This window comes from Ursus americanus, chromosome X, assembly GCF_024610735.1.
Source record: "Ursus americanus isolate L20-20 chromosome X, mUrsAme1.1.p, whole genome shotgun sequence".
NCBI classification, from domain to species: domain Eukaryota; kingdom Metazoa; phylum Chordata; class Mammalia; order Carnivora; family Ursidae; genus Ursus; species Ursus americanus.
Window position 1 is genome coordinate 69673293 of NC_142164.1, and position 19035 is coordinate 69692327.

Consider the following 19035-nt stretch of genomic DNA (forward strand, 5'->3'; position numbering starts at 1 on the left):
ACTATTGTGCTGCATCCCTAACCTCCATCCATATTCATTCATACTCTCTTACCCAGGTACCTTTGGGACCAAAAGCAGGCCCTTGATGATGGAGCATGGGTAAATGACCTCTGTTGGTCAAACCTACCACCACAGACTCATTATCCTACCAGTCTATAACTCCTCGCCTACTCAAATCTACTTTCACATACTCATATTACTTTCCTGAAGCCTACCTAATTTATCATATATCAAATAATTCTAGAAAGTAAGAGCTGGCAAGGATCTTAGAGACTATTTAGACCAAATCCCTCATTTTATAGATGTGGCAAATGAGGCCTATACATGGGAAGGGACTTTTCCAAAGTCATACAGTGAGTTTTTCACAGAGCTGAGACAATAACTCAAACCTTCTAATCCCTTGTCTAGTGCTCTTTTCATTGTCTCATATATCCCTCCTCTCCTCTGATGCTCCTTGATGCACTATGCCATTTCTTCAACAAATTTCACTCTAAAAACTAAACCTTCTACCCCTATTACTGTTGCATCCCAACTAGAGTGTCACTACTTGTCCACAATACTCTAAGCTCTCTCAGAGAAGTCTTCATCTTCTTTAATCTCTCCTTCACTGACTGTTCAATAAACTGCAAATACCTCCAGGTCTTAACTCCTTAGAATTCTGAGCAAAGAAGAACAGCTTAAAAGTTTGTTTATCCATCTCTATACCATCTTATGTTAGAGGTGGGGAAGATAAAACCCAGAGAGATGTCCCTGAGGTCACCCTGCAAGTTAATGGCTGATTCACGGAAAAACCTGGCTAAGTCCCAAAATTCCAATCTAGTATTTCATCCTTTATACCTAGCTGTCTCATCTGAAAGACTATCTTATGGCTCCTGGCTCCTGATGACCATTAATGTCATCTTCCTTCTATACCTCAAGGGTGAAAGATGTTGGATCTCACCTCGCAAGTGACTATTCACTTGACAGCTAATCAACCAGGTGCCAGGTTCCTGAGGCACCATCTCAGCAGTCACAAAGGTGGCTGGAAAGATATGAGCCACATCAGTGCGGTGGCCCCGGATGGTCAGTATCTGTCCATGGAAGTAAGCTGTGTGGACATCTACTTCATTACCCATGCCAAATAAGTGCCAGGCCACACGCTTCTGTGCACACATGCTTAGATCTGGTAAGTTCCCAAAGACAAAGCCATTGATTGCTGCAAAGGAAAATCCAAAGAAAATATCAGAGTTAGGAAAGTACAGCCTGATGAGACCATATACGTTAATTTAAAATCTCATAAACAGCCTGGGAAAATAAGGAGATATCATTGATCTCAAACAAACAATGAGATAACCAAGGTTCAGAGAAATGAAGTTACTTCTCTCCCAAGGCCACAATTAAGCAGTAGAACCAAGATTCCAACCCAGCAATCTGAGGAAACTTTCTAATAAATGGGGTTTATTTTACAAACTATTTTTTCCTTCCAGGCCAATTTCCTTCTGAAATTTCCACAGGAGAATTTTCAAGTTAGCTAATTACCATGGTTATCAAAAGTAATTTGTATAAAACTGAAGAGAAATTTGAGCTGTCCAAGCCATCCCTTACATTTTCCCTCTGAGTTTTCTCCTTCCCTTGGAACTGTCTGGCTTTGAGACCATCTCTGGCACAAAAGGGACATAAATCTCTTTCTTAATTAAACAAAAATAAAATCAACTTGTTTTTATTACTAAAATCAGCTATCTACCCATGCCTCAGGGCTTTTGTGTCTTTAGTTTGTTTTGAATTTAATTAAGGTGATCAACTTCTTTATAGCTGACCATTTTTTAAAAATAATTTTTATTTTTCCCCACATAGTGAGTAATTTTCCCAAACTTTTTGGGACAAAGAAATGTTGTTTAATTATATCAGTGGGCAACCCTCACCCTGAGACACTGAGAATAAAGTACATGACTTTGGAATAAATAACCTAAGCTATTACACATTAGGAGGCAAGGTACCTAATGGCAAGAACACAGCCTGTGCAGTCAGACAGATCAGTGTTGGAATTTTAGCTGTGCAGTTTATCTGTTGTGTAATCCTGAAGCCCCAATTTCCTCATAGGTAAAACAGGGAAAAGGTACCTACTACTCTTACTTCTTTTGAGGAGTAAAAACAGGGAAAAGATAACTACTACTTTTCATTCTTGTGAAATATATGGAAGTATCCACCAAATGCTAGGCCCAGTGGAGACCTATCAGTCTTTAGTGTCATGGTGTGGCCACCCTCTCCCAGCTTACCATGCATCCTATTGCTTTCCTGAAAGGCTTCATCTTCTTTGTCTACTGAGGTAGGATCTGAGCAGTAAGTGACAATGTTCTCATCGATATGCCAGCTAAGGTTCTCATCTACCACACTGAAGAGCAGGAAGAAATCATTATCCACATCCTTCCGCTGAGGAGGGGAATTCGCATCCAGGGTTCCTAGAGTAAGTAAGAAATGTGCCCTTGAGAACCTTCTCTCTTTAGCAACGGTAACCTGCAAGGGGTACTAATAAAAATAAATAGTAAGAGTCTTTTGGCAACAGAAAAGCAGATAAGACCTCTGCTCCTAATTTCTGTTTCCAAATTTCTATTTTCCCAGTTAAACTCAATTCAGTTGAGCCTAGGACTTGAAGGTTGGACATATAAGATTGAGAATAATTCCCTCCCACCATTCCTGCTTGTATCTTCAACCCAGGTCCTTAATCTGACCATACTCCTGCAATACCCAAGTCTTCCAGGTCTGAAAATACATAAATATACCATATTTCCAATGAAGTCCCCAATTCTCCCCAAACCCTGATAGCTACACTTTTGATCCTAACCACATTTAAACTGTTGTCACACACCTTTTTTTATGTGATTTGACTCCCATCATTACTAATTCAAGGTTTTACAATGAAATAAGAAAATATTAAGGTTTTTAAAAAGTAATAAAATAGGGAAAATAGTGGGGAAAAAAGTTTAGCAGGATTTATTCCTGCTAATAAACAAGGGCACTGAATTTCCCTTTTAGGTTGCTGTTTAATATGTAGGTGATTCAGCTACATCAGTTCTTCCTGTAGATATCTAACACTGCATCTTAATAGCTCACCCTTGGGGCCTGTACCTCTTTTACAGGTGATAAGGGGTCCAATGAGGCCAGTTGCAATGTCTCGTGGAGCATCTACATGAGAATGGTAGATCCAGGTGAGGCATGCTGGGTCAGCATCAGTGGGTGCATGGCCTTCTGGAATGGTCCAGTTGTAAATGTGGCTGCCTCCCGGGGGAACAGAGTCATCAGCTTTTAGCTGACCAGAGGAACCATCTGGGTATAAGGAGCCTAGAAAATGAAATTGCACATGCCCAGTCTCAAGGTGAGTGAGAGGGAGCCTGGCAGTTATAGAAGCCAAGAGAGGGCTGACATATGGGAAAGTGCTCCTCATGACCTGAGGAGGGCACATATTCAGGTAATATCCAGCCAAAGATTCCCAGACCTCACATCAACAATGGGTGGAGAAGTGACAGCCATTGGAGAGGGAGCTGTGGCCATGGAAAGTGCTTCACAGCCTGATCTAATAGTATCCTAGTACAAAGCCAGTGACCTAAAAGTAAGAAAGAAGACAGAATTCCCCCCTCCAAGCACTCACTTTAGAAAACAGAAAGCAGACAATTATGGAATTTCAATCTAAAGCCAACTTAAGTTCCTCTGAACATTAAAAACAGAACTACTCTATGATCCAGTAATCACACCACTGGGTATCTACCCCAAAGAATACAAACATACTAATTCAAAGGGGTACATACAGCCCTATGTTTATAGCAACATTATTAACAATAGCCAAATTATGGAAGCAACCCAAGTGTCCATCCATTAATGAGTGGTTAAAGAAGACGTGTATATATATACAATGGAATGTTATTCAGCCATAAAAAAGAATGAAATATTGCCATTTGCAATGACATGTGTGAGCTAGAGAGTATTATGCTAAGGAAGATAAGTCAGTCAGAGAAATACAAATACCATATGATTTCACTCATATGTGGAATTTAAGAAATAAAACAAACAAGCATAGGGGAAAAAGGGAGAGAGAGAGAGAGAGAGAGAGAGGCAAACCAAGAAACAGACTGTTAGCTATAGAGAACAAATTGATGGCTACCAGAGGGAGGTGAGTGGGGAGGTGGGTGAAATAGGTGATGAAGATTAAGGAGGGCACTTGCGATGAGCACTGGTTGAGGTATGGAATTGTTGAATCACTATATTGTACATCTGAAACTAATATAACACTGTATGTTAACTATATTAGAATTAAATTTTTAAAAATGCAGCCAACTTAATGATCAGTTGGCCCACTTACCTTTTCTATGGAGGAGACAACTGAAGAAAAATAACTTGTCCGAGGACATACAGGAATTAACGTCCTAGCCAAAACCTGGATTCCATTTCTACTCCCCTCACCCCCTGTTGTGTCATTATTATAGGCCATTGGATGGGGAATGCAGATTAGTAAACTGAACTTCCTCTTGAGGAAAAAAAATGGACCTTTCAGGACACCATGACATGAGAATAGCATTCCCTTACATTCACAGCACACTCTTCTCCTTCCAAAGCACAGCCAAATATTTTATGGAAATGTCATTCAAGTAATTCTTCATGATACAAACCAGATTGAATCTCCATATGCCTAATGAAGAATATGAGGCACAGAGAGGGGAAGTGGCTTGCCCAAAGTCACAGCATATGAATAGCAGAAGTGATAACTAATGTTATCACTTCTTCTGGTAGTACCCCTGCTACCTCAGATTAATAAGGAGAAAAAAGTCTATTCTCATCCCTAGCTCCTCTCTCTCAAATGTTAGTAAAATAAATGGAATATTTGTTGTGGACAGGAGAAAGAAAGGGTGGTCTGATTTACCTTCTGAGTCCTTTTCATAGAAAACACCATGGGGGTGGATGGTGTAGGGACGAGTGGCAAAATTCTTCAGGTGGATAAGGATGACATCTCCCACCTCAGCCTGCAACACTGGCCCCAAGAAGCCCAGCCAAGCAGGCTGGACCATTTCATCCATGTATGAACCATCTCTGTATTCCTTGTAAATGGTTTTCTTGTAGCTGCTCCCTATCCGGTTCTTGTCAGATTTTAAGAAGCTGGAAGCTACTCTGGGAAGGAAGAAGAGAAAAACTCAGAATTTTGCCATAGTCTTCAAACCTCCGGAAAGCTCTTTTCCAGAAGAAGCTGACCAAAAAAATGTCTATTTTTGTTTAGGGCAAAACAAGGGAAAATGAGATTGTACTGATCAAAAGACAGAAGGTTAGAGTCTGTTAGACGATAGGAAGCATTAAATTAAAGCATATAAAATTGGGGTGCTAGGTGGCTCAGTCGGTTAAGCACCTGCCTGCCTTCAGCTTAGGTCGTGATCCCAGGGTCCTGGGATTGAGCCCCGCATTGGGACTCCTTGCTCAGGGGAGAGTCTGCTTCTCCCTCTCCCTCTGCCCCTCCCCCCACTTGTGGTTGCGCTCTCTCTCTCTCTCTCACACAAACAACAACAACGAAATCTTTAAAAAAATAAAGCATATAAAATTGCTGATGTTTGACCACTTTTCACCTCCAAAAAAGGCGATTTCACACGGTTCAACCTAATATATAGTAATGGGGAGACAATCAACTATGGACTGACTCTTTTTAAGTGATCAACTCCCAGTCCAAATGGCCTGACCTTGCATCATCTAGCTATATATGAGAGATCTTATAGCATAGTGGTTGAGATCGTAAGTTCTGGAACCAGGATGACTTGACTAAATGCCCATGCAGCCACTTCCAAATCTGTGGGATTTTGAGCAAGTTAGTTAACTTGTTTATGCACAATTTCCCCATCTGTAAAATGGACATAATCATGGTACCAAGTTCAGACAGATGATACCAGTGACTACAAAAATTAAAATACATAAAGAGCTTAGGACAATGCCTGGAAAACAGTAAAAGATTAATAAATGCTAACTATTATTTCAAAGTATTGGGGGTGGAAGATAATGAAGTTATCCTTCAAGGACACCTCTAATAAAAAGACTCTGTTACTCCAAAAGTAGATGGATAGGAAGGCAGTTTGTCCAAAAAACATAGCTGCTTTTCTTACTCTAATACTTACTAGAAAGTTCTGAGATATTACAGTCAACTTTGGAAAATTCTGAGGGCTTAGGGAGGCAAAGTGATTCAAGATCACAAAAGATTCTTTAATACACTCTTTCTTTTCTTTTTTTTATAATAATTTTTATTATGTTATGTTAGTCACCATACAGTATATCCTTAGTTTTTGATGTAATGTTCCACGATTCACTCTTTTTTTTTCAACAGATATTTGTGGAACATCAGCAAGGTTCTAAGATTAAGAAAGGTTAATCTTATGGAATCTGTGGAAGGCAGAATGGTGAGAAGAGTATTAGCTTTGTGTCCACATTACCTAGGCTTAAATTCCAGTGTAAGATGAGGATATTCATACTCACCTCCTAGAGCTTTTGTGAGAATAAGGTGAGAGAAAGTATGTAAATTTCTAGTATGGAGGCTGTTGCAGAGAGATTGTTAAATAAGTGATAAGTATTACTATTATTTCCTCGATTCTGAGGCTTACCATATTTTTTCACATTTTAACATATCCAAAATCAAGGTAGTTCCACTCAACTATGGGAGCATAGTTTCATCACACACATCTTATAAATACTGTATATATTTCATGTTTCTTTCTTTTTGAAAATATTTTCAGATCAAGAGAATATGGAATTACCTTTAGGACCCTAAAAATGCTGAGGCATCTCAGTGTGGAAAAGCAGACTCCATGTAGGTCGCTGTCTCCTGAGTCAACCAGCCCTCTTACCAGCAAACATTACACTGGGTATATGGCCATGGAGATCAGGAGCTGGCTGCTGGCACACCCTGAGAAAGATCTTCAAAAGGCCTCCTGACCTCAAGTGTGTCCCCCACCCTGACTCTGGGTATAATTACACAAATGATTAAACATACGTGTCATTGTCCAGAGTCTGGTTCATGATGACGTTCCTTCCCTTGGGAGCATAGTTCCACTGCACGTCCTGGATGCCCAAGTAGTAGACCCGAGTGGCCCCATCAGTCAGAGAGGGCCACGAAGTTTGTGTCAACAACAGAGCCCAGATGAGATGGCCTGGTTCCATGGCCCACATTAGTCTGGGAAACTGGCAAATGAATAGCTGCTGGTACGAAAGAAAGAAAAAAAGGCTTTGCATGTTTCTGGAAAACTAAAGAGGCAAGAGCCAAACCAAGTGCCTGAAAAAGCAAAAACCAATTAGCCCAGAATCTCTCCCTTACCTGATCCCTTTCAGTTCAAGAAACATTCTATGATCTGTGTACATTGGACTTTGGAGAGCAAAGTTGAAAAGACACTTACAGTGATAATTACGCATCGCTTCTTTCAGATTAGAAGTCTGGATACACTTCCTTCAGCAGTGTAAAAGGAAGAATGTACTCTGGCCCAAAAATCAGGAAATAGGCATCAGTAACCTGATTGGGTCACTGACTCACTTGGTACCTAAATCAAGTCCCCAATTCTCCCTATGCTTCTTTTTCCTTTGTTACCACTTTCCATCCTCTGTGAATTGTTTAAAAACAAATAAGAATTCACCAAAAAACATTTACTAGAATGTTCATAGACTAAAAATGGAAGTAGACAAAATGTCCATGAACGGTAGGATGAATGACTAAATTGTATTTTATTCATACAATGGAATTCTATATAGCAATGATGATGAACAAACTTCAACTACAAATAAAAATATAGATGTCTCTCACAAATGTAATGTTGCAGAAAAAAACAAGGCACCAGAAACCAGACAAAAGAATACATACTGTATAATTTCATTTATGTAAAGAATAAAATCAGGCAAAACTAATCTATGCTGTTAGAAGCCAGGATAGTGTTTGCTCTTTAGGAAGGGATAAGTGACTGAGAAAAGAAGAGGATAAAGGCTTCTAGGTAATGTTATCTTTCTTGATCTACATGTGTATTCAGTTTGTGAAAATATATTGAACTATGAATTTAGCATTTGTGCACTTTTCTGCATGTGTGTTATACTTCAAAAAAGTGAATAATGAAACAAAACAAGTGAAAATATGTGAGGGAAATATTCACTTCTCAGAAGAAATGTCCTCTGCTACGCACAACCCATTTTATTAGACCAACCCTGAATCAGAATCAGAACTGTCTCCAGCCTCTCATTCCAGTACATCAACCAAAAGGCTAGACTTCTTGGGGGTGGGATGAACCATTCAGTCAAATAATACACAGCCACAGCCAAACCCAGAAACACAGACAATAATATAAATACACATATACATAAGTGTATGCAATCTTACCTAAAAGCAGACATAAGTGCATGTTGTCTTATTTAAAACTAGGAATACACACACTTGCATCCACAACTAAAACCACACTGTCACACAGAGACTTATTACTTTAATAATAATAATAATAATAATAAATCAATATTATTGTATGTATATGGCAAGCCAGACACTATTCTATGTGTTTTATGTAGATTAAATAATTTAATTCTCACAACAACACTATGAAGCATATGCCATTATTATCCATATATAACAGAAGAAGAAACTGCAGAACAGAAGTGTAAAGTAATTTGCCCAAGGTCATCTCATTAACAATCAGTGGAATTGGGTTGTGAGCCCAGAATATATGGCTTCAATGCCTATGTTCTTGATCACTATACGTTACCATCTTCCACAAAATATACTTGCACACTCACATACATATATACACAGAAAACATGCATATAGCCATACCTATATCTGGGAAAGCTCCATACACGCAATCACATGTAGTTATAATCACTTCTAAAAACAGACATACATATTCATATAGAAAAAGATACACCTAATTGATATCATTCATGATGAGGATAATAATTATGGAAGCTACCATTCATTGAGAAAGTACTATATGCTAAACACCATGTTCAGTGGTTTATATAAACTATTTCACTAAATTTTAGTCCTAAACACATGAAATAGGGACTATGAATCAAAAATAGAAAATCAAATATATGCACAGACTCACATATGGATAGGAAATTCCCAGATATTTACCCTGGCTAGGACTAGATATTGACCTTGGTTAATAAACAGAACAATAGACTTCCCTACAAAATCTCAGGTCCTTCGACCACAGCAGTGGCCCAAGTGTTAATTCCCAGTCTCCATATGACATTTGGCAGAAAGCCCTTGATATAGAGGAAGACCTGTTCCTTGGTTTTTCTTTCCAAAACCTGGGTCTCCCACTCACCAGTTGTGTAGACCTGGGTAATACTTAACCACTCTAAACTTGTTTTCTTACCCATAAAATATGTATAATAATGTCAACCTTGGAGAAGTAAATTAGAAAACTTACGTGAAAGGGCCCCTGTACTATTAGTGTTTAGAACATAACAGAAAGTAACTGCTGGTTTCCTTCCCCTTCTCCCACCTGGATACAGCTTGTTTATTTATCTTTAATGTCTTCTGACACACCATATGTTCTATATTTTTACTCTAAGGGTTAACTTAAATCCTAATTGCCCCAGAAGGCCTCTTGTAGGCTCTCCATACCAGTGTCCTCTGAAAGACTACTTACTCTCTATAATACACAATTGCATTAAGTTAGGCTTTGTATTTTTGTTACCTTTCTGTGAGCTGGCTTATGAACTGTCTTTATTTCCCAGATTGGACTATAAACTCTTTGAAGGTGGATGTCATATCTTTGTGTGTCTACTGCCAAAAGTGATGACGGGGGCTCTGTAGGTATACCATAAACAGCTACAGCTAGAGTGCCACAAAGAGACACAAACATACATTTTCCCAATCAAAATACCAATGACATTTTTCAAAGAACTGGAACAAGCAGCCCTTAAATTTGTGTGGAACCAGAAAAGGCCCCGAATCGCCAAGGGATTGTTGAAAAAGAAAAACAAAGCTGGGGACATCACATTGCCAGATTTCAAGCTGTACTACGAAGCTGTGATCACAAAGACAACATGAAACTGGCACAAAAACAGACACATAGACCAATGGAGCAGAATAGAGAACCCAGAAATGGACCCTCGGCTCTTTGGGCAACTAATCTTTGACAAAGCAGGAAAAAACATCCAGTGGAAAAAAAACAGTCTCTTCAAAAATTGGACAGCTACATGCAAAAGAATGAAACTTGACCACTCTCTCACACCATACACAATGATAAACTCCAAATGGATGAAAGACCTCAATGTGAGACAGGAATCCATCAAAATCCTAGAGGACAACATAGGCAGCAACCTCTTTGACACAGCAACTTTTTTCATGACACATCTCCAAAGGCAAGAGAAACAAAAGAAAAAATGAACTTGTGGGACTTCATCAAGATCAAAAGCTTCTGCACAGCCAAGGAAACAGCCAAAAAAAACTAAGAGGCAGCCCACGGAATGGGAGAATATATTTGCAAATGACACTACAGATAAAAGAGTGCTATCCAAGATCTACAAAGAACTTCTCAAACTCAATACACAAGAAAAAAATAAATCAAAAAATGGGCAGAAGAACAATAGCCAAATCGTGGAAGGAGCCGAGATGCCCTTCAACAGAAGACTGGATTAAGAAGTTGTGGTCCATATATACAATGGAATATTACTCAGCTATCAGAAAGAACGAATTCTCAACATTTGCTGCAACATGAATGGCACTGGAGGAGATAATGCTAAGTGAAATAAGTCAAGCAGAGAAAGACAATTATCATATGATTTCTGTCATCTATGGAACATAGGAACTAGGATGATCGGTAGGAGAAGAAAGGGATAAAGAAAGGGGGGGGGTAATCAGAAGGAGGAATGAAACATGAGAGACTATGGACTATGAGAAACAAACTGAGGGCCTTGGGGGGGGAATGGGATAGACTGTTGATGGGTAGTAAGGAGGGCACATATTGCATGGTGCACTGGGTGTTATACGCAACTAATGAATCATCAAACTTTACATTGGAAACCGGGGATGTACTGTATGGTGACTAACATAATATAATAAAAAAATCATTTAAAAAAATGGGCAGAAGATATGAGCAGACACTTTTCCAATGATGACATACAAATGGCTAACAGACACATGAAAAAATGTTCAAAATCATTGGCCATCAGGGAAATTCAAATCAAAACCACATTGAGATACCACCTTACACCAGTCAGAATGGCAAAAATGGACAAGGCAGAAAACAAAAAATGTTGGAGAGGATGTGGAGAAAGGGGATCCCTCCTACATTGTTGGTGGGAATGCAAGTTGGTAGAGCCACTCTGGAAAACAGTGTGGAGGTCCCTTCAAAAGTTGAAAATTGAGCTACCCTATGATCCAGCAATTGCACTACTGGGTATTTACCCCAAAGATACAGACGTAGTGAAGAGAAGGGCCGTATGCATCCCAATGTTCATAGCAGCATTTTCCACAATAGCTAAATCGTGGAAGGAGCCGAGATGCCCTTCAACAGATGACTGGATTAAGAATATGTGGTCCATATATACAATGGAATATTACTCAGCCATCGAAAAGAAGGAATTCTCAACATTTGCTGCAACATGGGCGGCACTGGAGGAGATAATGCTAAGCAAAATAAGTCAAGCAGAGAAAGACAATTGTCATATGGTTTCACTCATTTATGGAACATAAGAGGTAGGAAGATCGGTAGGAGAAGAAAGGGAAGAAGAAGCGGGGTAAACAGAAGGGGGAATGAACCATGTGAGACTATGGACTCTGGGAAACAAACAGGGCTTCAGAGGGGAGGGGGTGGGGGAATGGGATAGGCTGGTGATGGGTATTAAGGAGGGCACATATGGCATGGTGCACTGGGTGTTATATGCAACTAATGAATCATGGAACTTTACATCAAAAACTAGGGATGTACTGTATGGTGGCTAACATAATATAATAAAAAATATTATTATTAAAAAAAACATACATTTTCCCACCAGTTGACTCTGGTTCAAGTTTGCCACTGATTTCAAAGAGTGACTTTCGGCAATTCACCTTAGTGAGGCAGAGTTTCCCTACCTATAATATAATGGAGCTGCCGTATATAGTTCTTACCTTTTTGGGGTCATGAATTTTTGAGAATATAATGAAATGCAAAAATGCAGAACCACAAAAAGTATTTTACATAAAAAGCTTTCAATGAATCCTTTTAAACTCTTACACTCTGCCAATACATTCACTGATAAAACACAGGTGCATTTACATGTGTCCAAATATAGTTCCACATAAGGTAACATAAATGCCTTGGAACACTTGACTGAAAGGGGGTGTCTTTGGTTTGATAAAAGTCTGGATATAACATGGGCCTCATTTAAACTTCCTTTTCAGGAAGATGCCAGCAAAGCTGTTGTGCCTTAAATTAACTTAACTAGAGAGAAAACTGCCCCAGGTAAGTGTTTTACAATTAGAGAAGCACATAATAGATGTGAAAATACACTATAAATAAACTAGTACAGACCTTAAGCATACAATGAACAAGCATTCAAAGTGGTGACTAATGACCAAAAGAGCCAGACAATAAAACCTGGGAGCAAATACTACCTAGCATTTGCTTAACACTTCCCACTACATAGTATGATTTTTATATCTGCCATCCTTTTAATTCTCAAACTTTGGTGAGATAGGGATTGTCTTCTCTGTTTTGCATCCAGGGCACAATGTTTGAAATCAGACTACTTAAACTAATCCTGGCTCCACCTTTCCTGTATGACTCAATAAACCACTTCATTTCTCTAGACATAGTGTTTTCATCTTTGAAATTGAATTAATACTATTAGTTATATTTCAGAGTAGTTTTGAGGATTAAATGAATATAAATCTATAAGCGCACAGGACACAAATAAGTAATCAAGTGCTCAAGTAAGTGATCAAAAAGTATTAGTGGCTATTATTACAGATGGGAAATAGGTTTAGAAATTAAACTTGCCAAGATCATAAAGCTTTAACATTTTATAGAGAGCCACAACATGTACACACTCATAAGTTCCTATATACAGTAACACATGCTAAGCATACGGGTACAAGTATTTGGCTGAGATTTGTCTCTTTGGAAGCAACATGATAGAATAGAAAATATCAGAACTTTTGAATCAGATAAACTTAGGTTTGAATACTGTTTTCAGTTGTATTTGAATGAGATAGCATTGAGGATTTAATAGTCACCTGAAAAATAGTAGTTTTCTTTGTCTCTAATTACTGACTTCCTCTTTTTTCTTCCCAAAGCTGCATTTGTTGTTGCTATTATTGTTGTTATTGTCATTTTTTAATTTGGTTTTACAATACACTATAAAAACAGAAGAAAGGGAAAAACCCATAAAAATTCCTTAAGGATCACCTGGGTATTTAATGGGTAAAACTAAAAATCTTCAGACCCTAGGAAAAAAATAGGTTCTAGTTCTGGAATCATCGTATGTTAGTTGTATGACACTGAGCAAGTCACCTAATATCCTGAGCCATACATGGTGATGATCTCTTAAATGAAGATAATCTCTGCTTTGGGTTCCTCAGTAGTTTGCTATGAAAATTTGATGAGATAAAGGATGTAAATCTTTATAAAAACTTTTCACTTGGGCAGGGCTATTTTCTCTCAGCTGAGTTCATAGCAGGAAGTCTTAAGAAAGGCCAGACTGAGGAGGAAAAATACAAGGGACAGGTAAAAAAAAGAAATGAAGTAGGTAAGGTAAGCAAGAGTCCTAAGAAAGTCAAAAGAAAAAGGAAGGAGAAAGAAAGAAAGAAAGAAAAGAAAAGAAAGAAAGAAAGAAAGAAAGAAAGAAAGAAAGAAAGAAAGAAAGAAAGAAAAGAAAGAAAAGAAAGAGAAAGAAAGAAAAGAAAAGAAAAAAGGAAAAGAAAAGAAAAAGAAAAGGAAAAGAAAAAGAAAAGAGAAAAGAAAAGAAAAGAAAAGAAAAGAAAAAAGAAAAGAAAAAAGAAAAGAAAAGAAAAGAAAAGAAAAGAAAAGAAAGGCTGAATGAAGAGGTGCTCCAAGGAGGAGAGGGGGAAACAGAGAGAAAGATGGAGATGGAGAAAGAGAGAGAGAGGGAGAGAGAGAGGGGGAGAGAGAAAGGCTGAATGAATGTCTGGGCTGCTTGGAATTAGACATAGTTTAATATACACTTGAAAATAACCTTAGCGAGAAACTCAGCAGCAAGTCAAGCCTTTCCTTCCTTTACCTCATTGTCCTGTCATCAAAATGCCACATGGGCCTGGTCTCCATTACTCATAACAATTTGCATTACTGTTTTCCCTAGAATTTGCAAGTTGTTCCTTCAATGCGAAAATGCTCCCTTCTCTCCCTCCATCTCTCTTTCTGTGTTGGGCTACACTGGGCTGGATAAGCTTATTCTAGACAAAAGGTCACTCAACTGAACACAGGGATGCTGAGCTAATCTTGGGTGCCTGTCTGTAATCCCGGAAGCCTTTCTAATAGAACCCCCATCAAGATTGACTTTTTGGTTCTCTGTTTTCTTAATGCTTTAATGCTCTTTCTTCACTCTGTGACTCAAAACAAAACAAACAAGCAAAGGGGAAATGTGGGGGGAGCAAACCAAGAAATAGACTCTTAACTATAGAGAACAAACTAATGGTTACCAAAGGGGAGGTGGGTGGGGGATGGGTTAAATAGGTGATGGGGATTAAGGAGTGCACTTGTGATGAGCACTGGGTGTTGTATGGAGGTGTTGAATCACTATATTGTACACCTGAAACTAATATTACACTGTATGTTAACTAACTGGATTTGAATAAAAACTTAAAAAAATAGATTCCATATATGGAGTTTTTCACCTTCGTAGGTATAGGCCTTTCTCTTCTGGGAGGGAAAATGGAGAGAGTGGTAAAAGCCCCAAAGGGTTCCAGATAGTACAAGTACAATTTATATCATTATTTAATAATTATTACTGTATCCTAGCATGTCAGAGGTGGGAAAATTGAGGCCCAGAGAGGAAGGGACTCATCTGAAGTCCTAAGAGCCAGTATTAGACCCTAAGATTCCTGATTTAATAGCCTGACAATAATGTCCAGTATATCACCACCGTACCATTCCTGGGACAATATGATTCCACTACATATTGGCATTTGTAGTAATAAGACTGCTTTATTTCCTTATACCCCAGTTGTGGTATCATAGAAAGAAAACTGATTTTAAATTAGACGAACTGGATTCAAATCCCTCTTCTTGCCTGTAATAGCTATGTGACCTTTTTACAAATCACTTTTATTTACCTGAGCCTCAGTTTTCTCATCCAAAAATGGGAATATTTATCTCACAGGATTGTTTTGAAGTTCAAACAAAATGATGGATTTGAGCCCCTAGCAAAGAGCTTGGAATACAATAGATGCTTAGTAAAAAGATCAAATGTGTTATAGAGTCATACATCCATAAGGACTTTTAGAAACCAACTTTTTTCAACCCCTTGATATGACATATAGAAAACTGAGGCCAGAGAGGTAAAGGGATTTTCTCAAAGTCAAACAGCCAGTTACTGGCAAAGCCAGAATATGAACCCAATTTTTCTAAAGTATTTCTGCTATTTAGACACGAAGCATGAGAAATAATTTAGATTTTAAGCTGATAGTTTGGTTTAGCTATCATTTATGGCTTATTCTATGCCAATTTGGATCTCAAAACATGAAACCAAGTGGTTGCTTTTAAGTATTGGAGGTTCTCACTTATGTAGTTCTCAGATCCATCACCTCAATAAACTCCTCAATTCATGAGGCAGAAAATGAGCACATTATTTCAATAAGAAAATTAGCTACTCTCTACAACTCCATGACTATCCCTGAAGCACTCAAGACAGTGTGGTCCTGGTCATTTTGGTGAGAAGAATGAAAGGAGCCTAATGTTCACTTTAACTTCCCTGCCCACCGAGCCAAGCTTCCTCCAACCTCTCTGACACTGACATTCCCAGTGGCCTAGGACTCCCCTAAACACAGCCAAATAAACTTTTTGCAAAGAAAGGAAGGTGAGGTAGGGTTTGGAAAGACAGGAAACAAAGCTTACCTTTGCTAGAGTAAACCCTTCCATATTTATGTCAGTGGCCCAGTGATGCTGGACTGCAGACCCCAGCGTGAGTTGACTAGCCCTGCTCAGTCAGTATCCTGAGTTACAGGGCCTTTCTCATAAATAAGCCCAAGGTTCCAATTTGGCTGGTGTTACTGGAGTGGAGTGAATAGAAGAGAGGGCAATGCTGGATGCCTGTTTTCCCAAAACCAAACTTCCGGAATGTCTTGTTTGGCCCAGTTTGGTACAAAACCTGGGATGATTCTTTGACCATATCCCAGTGTTTTTCAAATCCCGGTTAGGATCTCAGGAGGATTACAAGGGGGTGGACTGCATTCTTTATTGAAGCTTAATACTTTGTCTTTGCTGAAAGGGGGAGGAGAATGCACTGTCAGTGTGGCCAGTCAAAGCTCACAGACAGATTCCAGCAGCCCTACAAACTGGGGGCCTCAGAGGGGAGGGGGTGGGGGAATGGGATAGACTGGTGATGGGTAGTAAGGAGGGCACGTATTGCATGGTGCACTGGGTGTTATACACAACTAATGAATCATCGAACTTTACATCGGAAACTGGGGATGTACTGTATGGTGACTAACATAATATAATAAAAAAACATAAAAAAAAAGGAATGGGGCCCTTTACAAGAGTTATTAGATGTGGGAAGGGCCTCCACCCCCACCAACTTTTTCGTTCTTGTTGTGAAGCACAGTTATCAGCCCTGCCTGTTTTTCTAAGGCCATGGTTGCTTGGTAATAGAGAAAAATTGAAACTGGTAATAAAATGAAGAGCTTTTTACATGCCAGGCCCTATGCTAACCACTTTACATCCATTCTTTAATTTAAGTCTCATAATCATCTTGTAAAATAGTTACTCTAATTCTTCTTATTTTACAACTGAAGAAAACCAGGCTCTGAGAGAAAAGATAACTTTCACACCATTAGGAAGTAAAAGGGGAGGGGGAATTTTATTGTGTCCTTTTAGACTTTTAGCCACCACATTACCATACTGTGCTGTTAAGGGGAGGAATAGAGAACCTTTTTGAGATGAGGAAAGTTATTTCAAAATTATGTGCCTGCTGTGCACCAGTCACAGCTAGATTTTTTTTTAATGTACATTAACTCTAACTCTGCCATTTCTAACAACCTTAGAGTGAAAACCCAGGACTCTGTTACCAACATTTTCCATCAAGGAGACAAAATGTAGCTAAATGATAGTCTGGATTAACATAGGTCAATATCCTAAAACTTAAGAAGACCCAGAAGAATTGGAAATAATGCTAAGTGAAATAAGTCAAGCAGAGAAAGACAATTATCATATGACTTCTCTCATATATGGAACATAAGAACTAGGAAGATCGGTAGGGGAAGAAAGGGATAAAGAAAGGGAGGTAATCAGAAGGGGGAATGAAGCATGAGAGACTATGGACTCTGAGAAGCAAACTGAGGGCTTCAGAGGGGAGGGCGTGGGGGAATAGAATAGACTGGTGATGGGCAGTAAGGAGGGCACGTATTGCATGGTGCACTGGGTGTTATAGGCAACTAATGAATCACCGAACTTTACATCAGAAACCAGGGATGTACTGTATGGTGACTAACATAATATAATAAAAAAACATTAAAATAAAAAAATAAAAAATAAAAAAATAAACTTAAAAAAAAAAAGCAAATTGGCCCTAAAATTCTTGAGTAAAACTGGAGTCTGGATTTTTTTTTTAAACCAAAAGTCATCCTTGTTACTGCCAGAAAGAGAGGGTAGTGAAAAATGACTAGCCCGAGTCAAATGACCTAGGTTCCAGCACTGTTTTTTTTCTGGCAGTAATCAACCATGTGGTCTTGGCCCAGACTCTTCTTTTCTCCTGGCCTCAGTTTCTCCATTTGTACAATGAGGACCTTGAACTACATATGGACCCTCCCAGCTCTGTAAATTTACATATCTGGGATTCCATGAAGACAACATATTCTTTATACTAAGAGTAGAAGAGAAAGAGGTTTTGAAAAAGCAAAGTATATGGAAAGAATGGGTACAGAGTAATTTATGGAGAAAAGGTAGAGAACTCCATACCTCTTTAGAAAGGACTGCAGCTACCCACCAGACCCAGGTATAGGAAGGAGACAAGTATGATGGCAGTTCCACCGCCTAATATCCTTACTTTGTGATGAGATCTTGGCTAGAAGCAAATGTCGTTCTCTAGGCAGGCTCGACACATTTTTCTCTCTTGGATTTAAAGTGTCTGGAACAGGGTCCAGGGAGGAGAACTTTCGAAGACTGACTGGTGGGGCAAAGTCTGGGTCGTAAACTAGTGGAGGTACTTAAGGGTGCCTAGACACTTAGGAGCTGCCCTCACAGACTGCACCCAGGCTTACCCAAGTAGAAGCAACCAGCAGGGAGAAGGGAGGAGTCACAAGCTACAGTTCCCTCAGAAATGCTTAGTGATCAAAGGAAGCTGGATCAGGCCATAGCAGCCTATAGGGTTATCTGCTTCTTCCCCTACTTGGCACAGATGTAGACCTTGAATTTACAGGGGGAAGGTGGGGATCAAACCCATTAAGCTGAGATCCAAGTCCAGGCTCTAAGGCATTTATGACAGGGAGTGGAGGGGATAAGGCCTCTGTTCTGACTCATAAAAGACAACAAGAAACAGGTTATATAGACACACTTAAGTCAACACAGTGAAGGCTGCAGGAGGCCAGGCAGACTAGGTTTCTTAGCCTGTATTATTCATTCAGCAATTCACTGAGAGGGCACACAATGCCTACCTCTTCTACAAATCCTGGGCACATTTCTGGCACCTATCCTCAGGGGTCACCCAGAAAAGTTTTAAGTCAATACCTATAGAACAACAGTTGGTAAACTACTTCAGTAAAGGGCCAGCTAGTAAATATTTTATTTGGAGAACATATAACCTCTCTGTCATAACTACTAAAATAAGCCATTGCAGCACATTAGATATATTTATGAACCAATAAAAGTTAATTTAAAAAACAAGAAGCAGGATAGA

General features: G+C 39.0%; 1 protein-coding gene across 8 annotated transcripts in view; it reads right to left on the bottom strand.

Annotated features, from left to right (window-relative positions):
- Window positions 1-18287, bottom strand: part of HEPH (hephaestin) — a 94722-nt gene extending 76435 nt beyond the window's left edge. For 5 of the 8 annotated variants that reach the window (XM_087860396.1, XM_087860402.1, XM_087860401.1 and 2 more), the window contains exons 1-5: window positions 6992-7158; window positions 4892-5136; window positions 3106-3318; window positions 2256-2438; window positions 941-1195 (exon numbers count right to left, since the gene is read on the bottom strand). In XM_087860396.1, coding sequence (XP_087716522.1) covers window positions 941-1195; window positions 2256-2438; window positions 3106-3318; window positions 4892-5136; window positions 6992-7158 — 1063 coding nt within the window. Of the gene's footprint in view, window positions 1-940; window positions 1196-2255; window positions 2439-3105; window positions 3319-4891; window positions 5137-6991; window positions 7198-7312; window positions 7339-16037; window positions 16062-18186 lie in introns of those variants that run through there. The other 3 variants (XM_087860399.1, XM_087860400.1, XM_087860395.1) reach the window with 3 other exon arrangements.
- Between the last annotated feature and the right edge of the window lie 748 nt (window positions 18288-19035).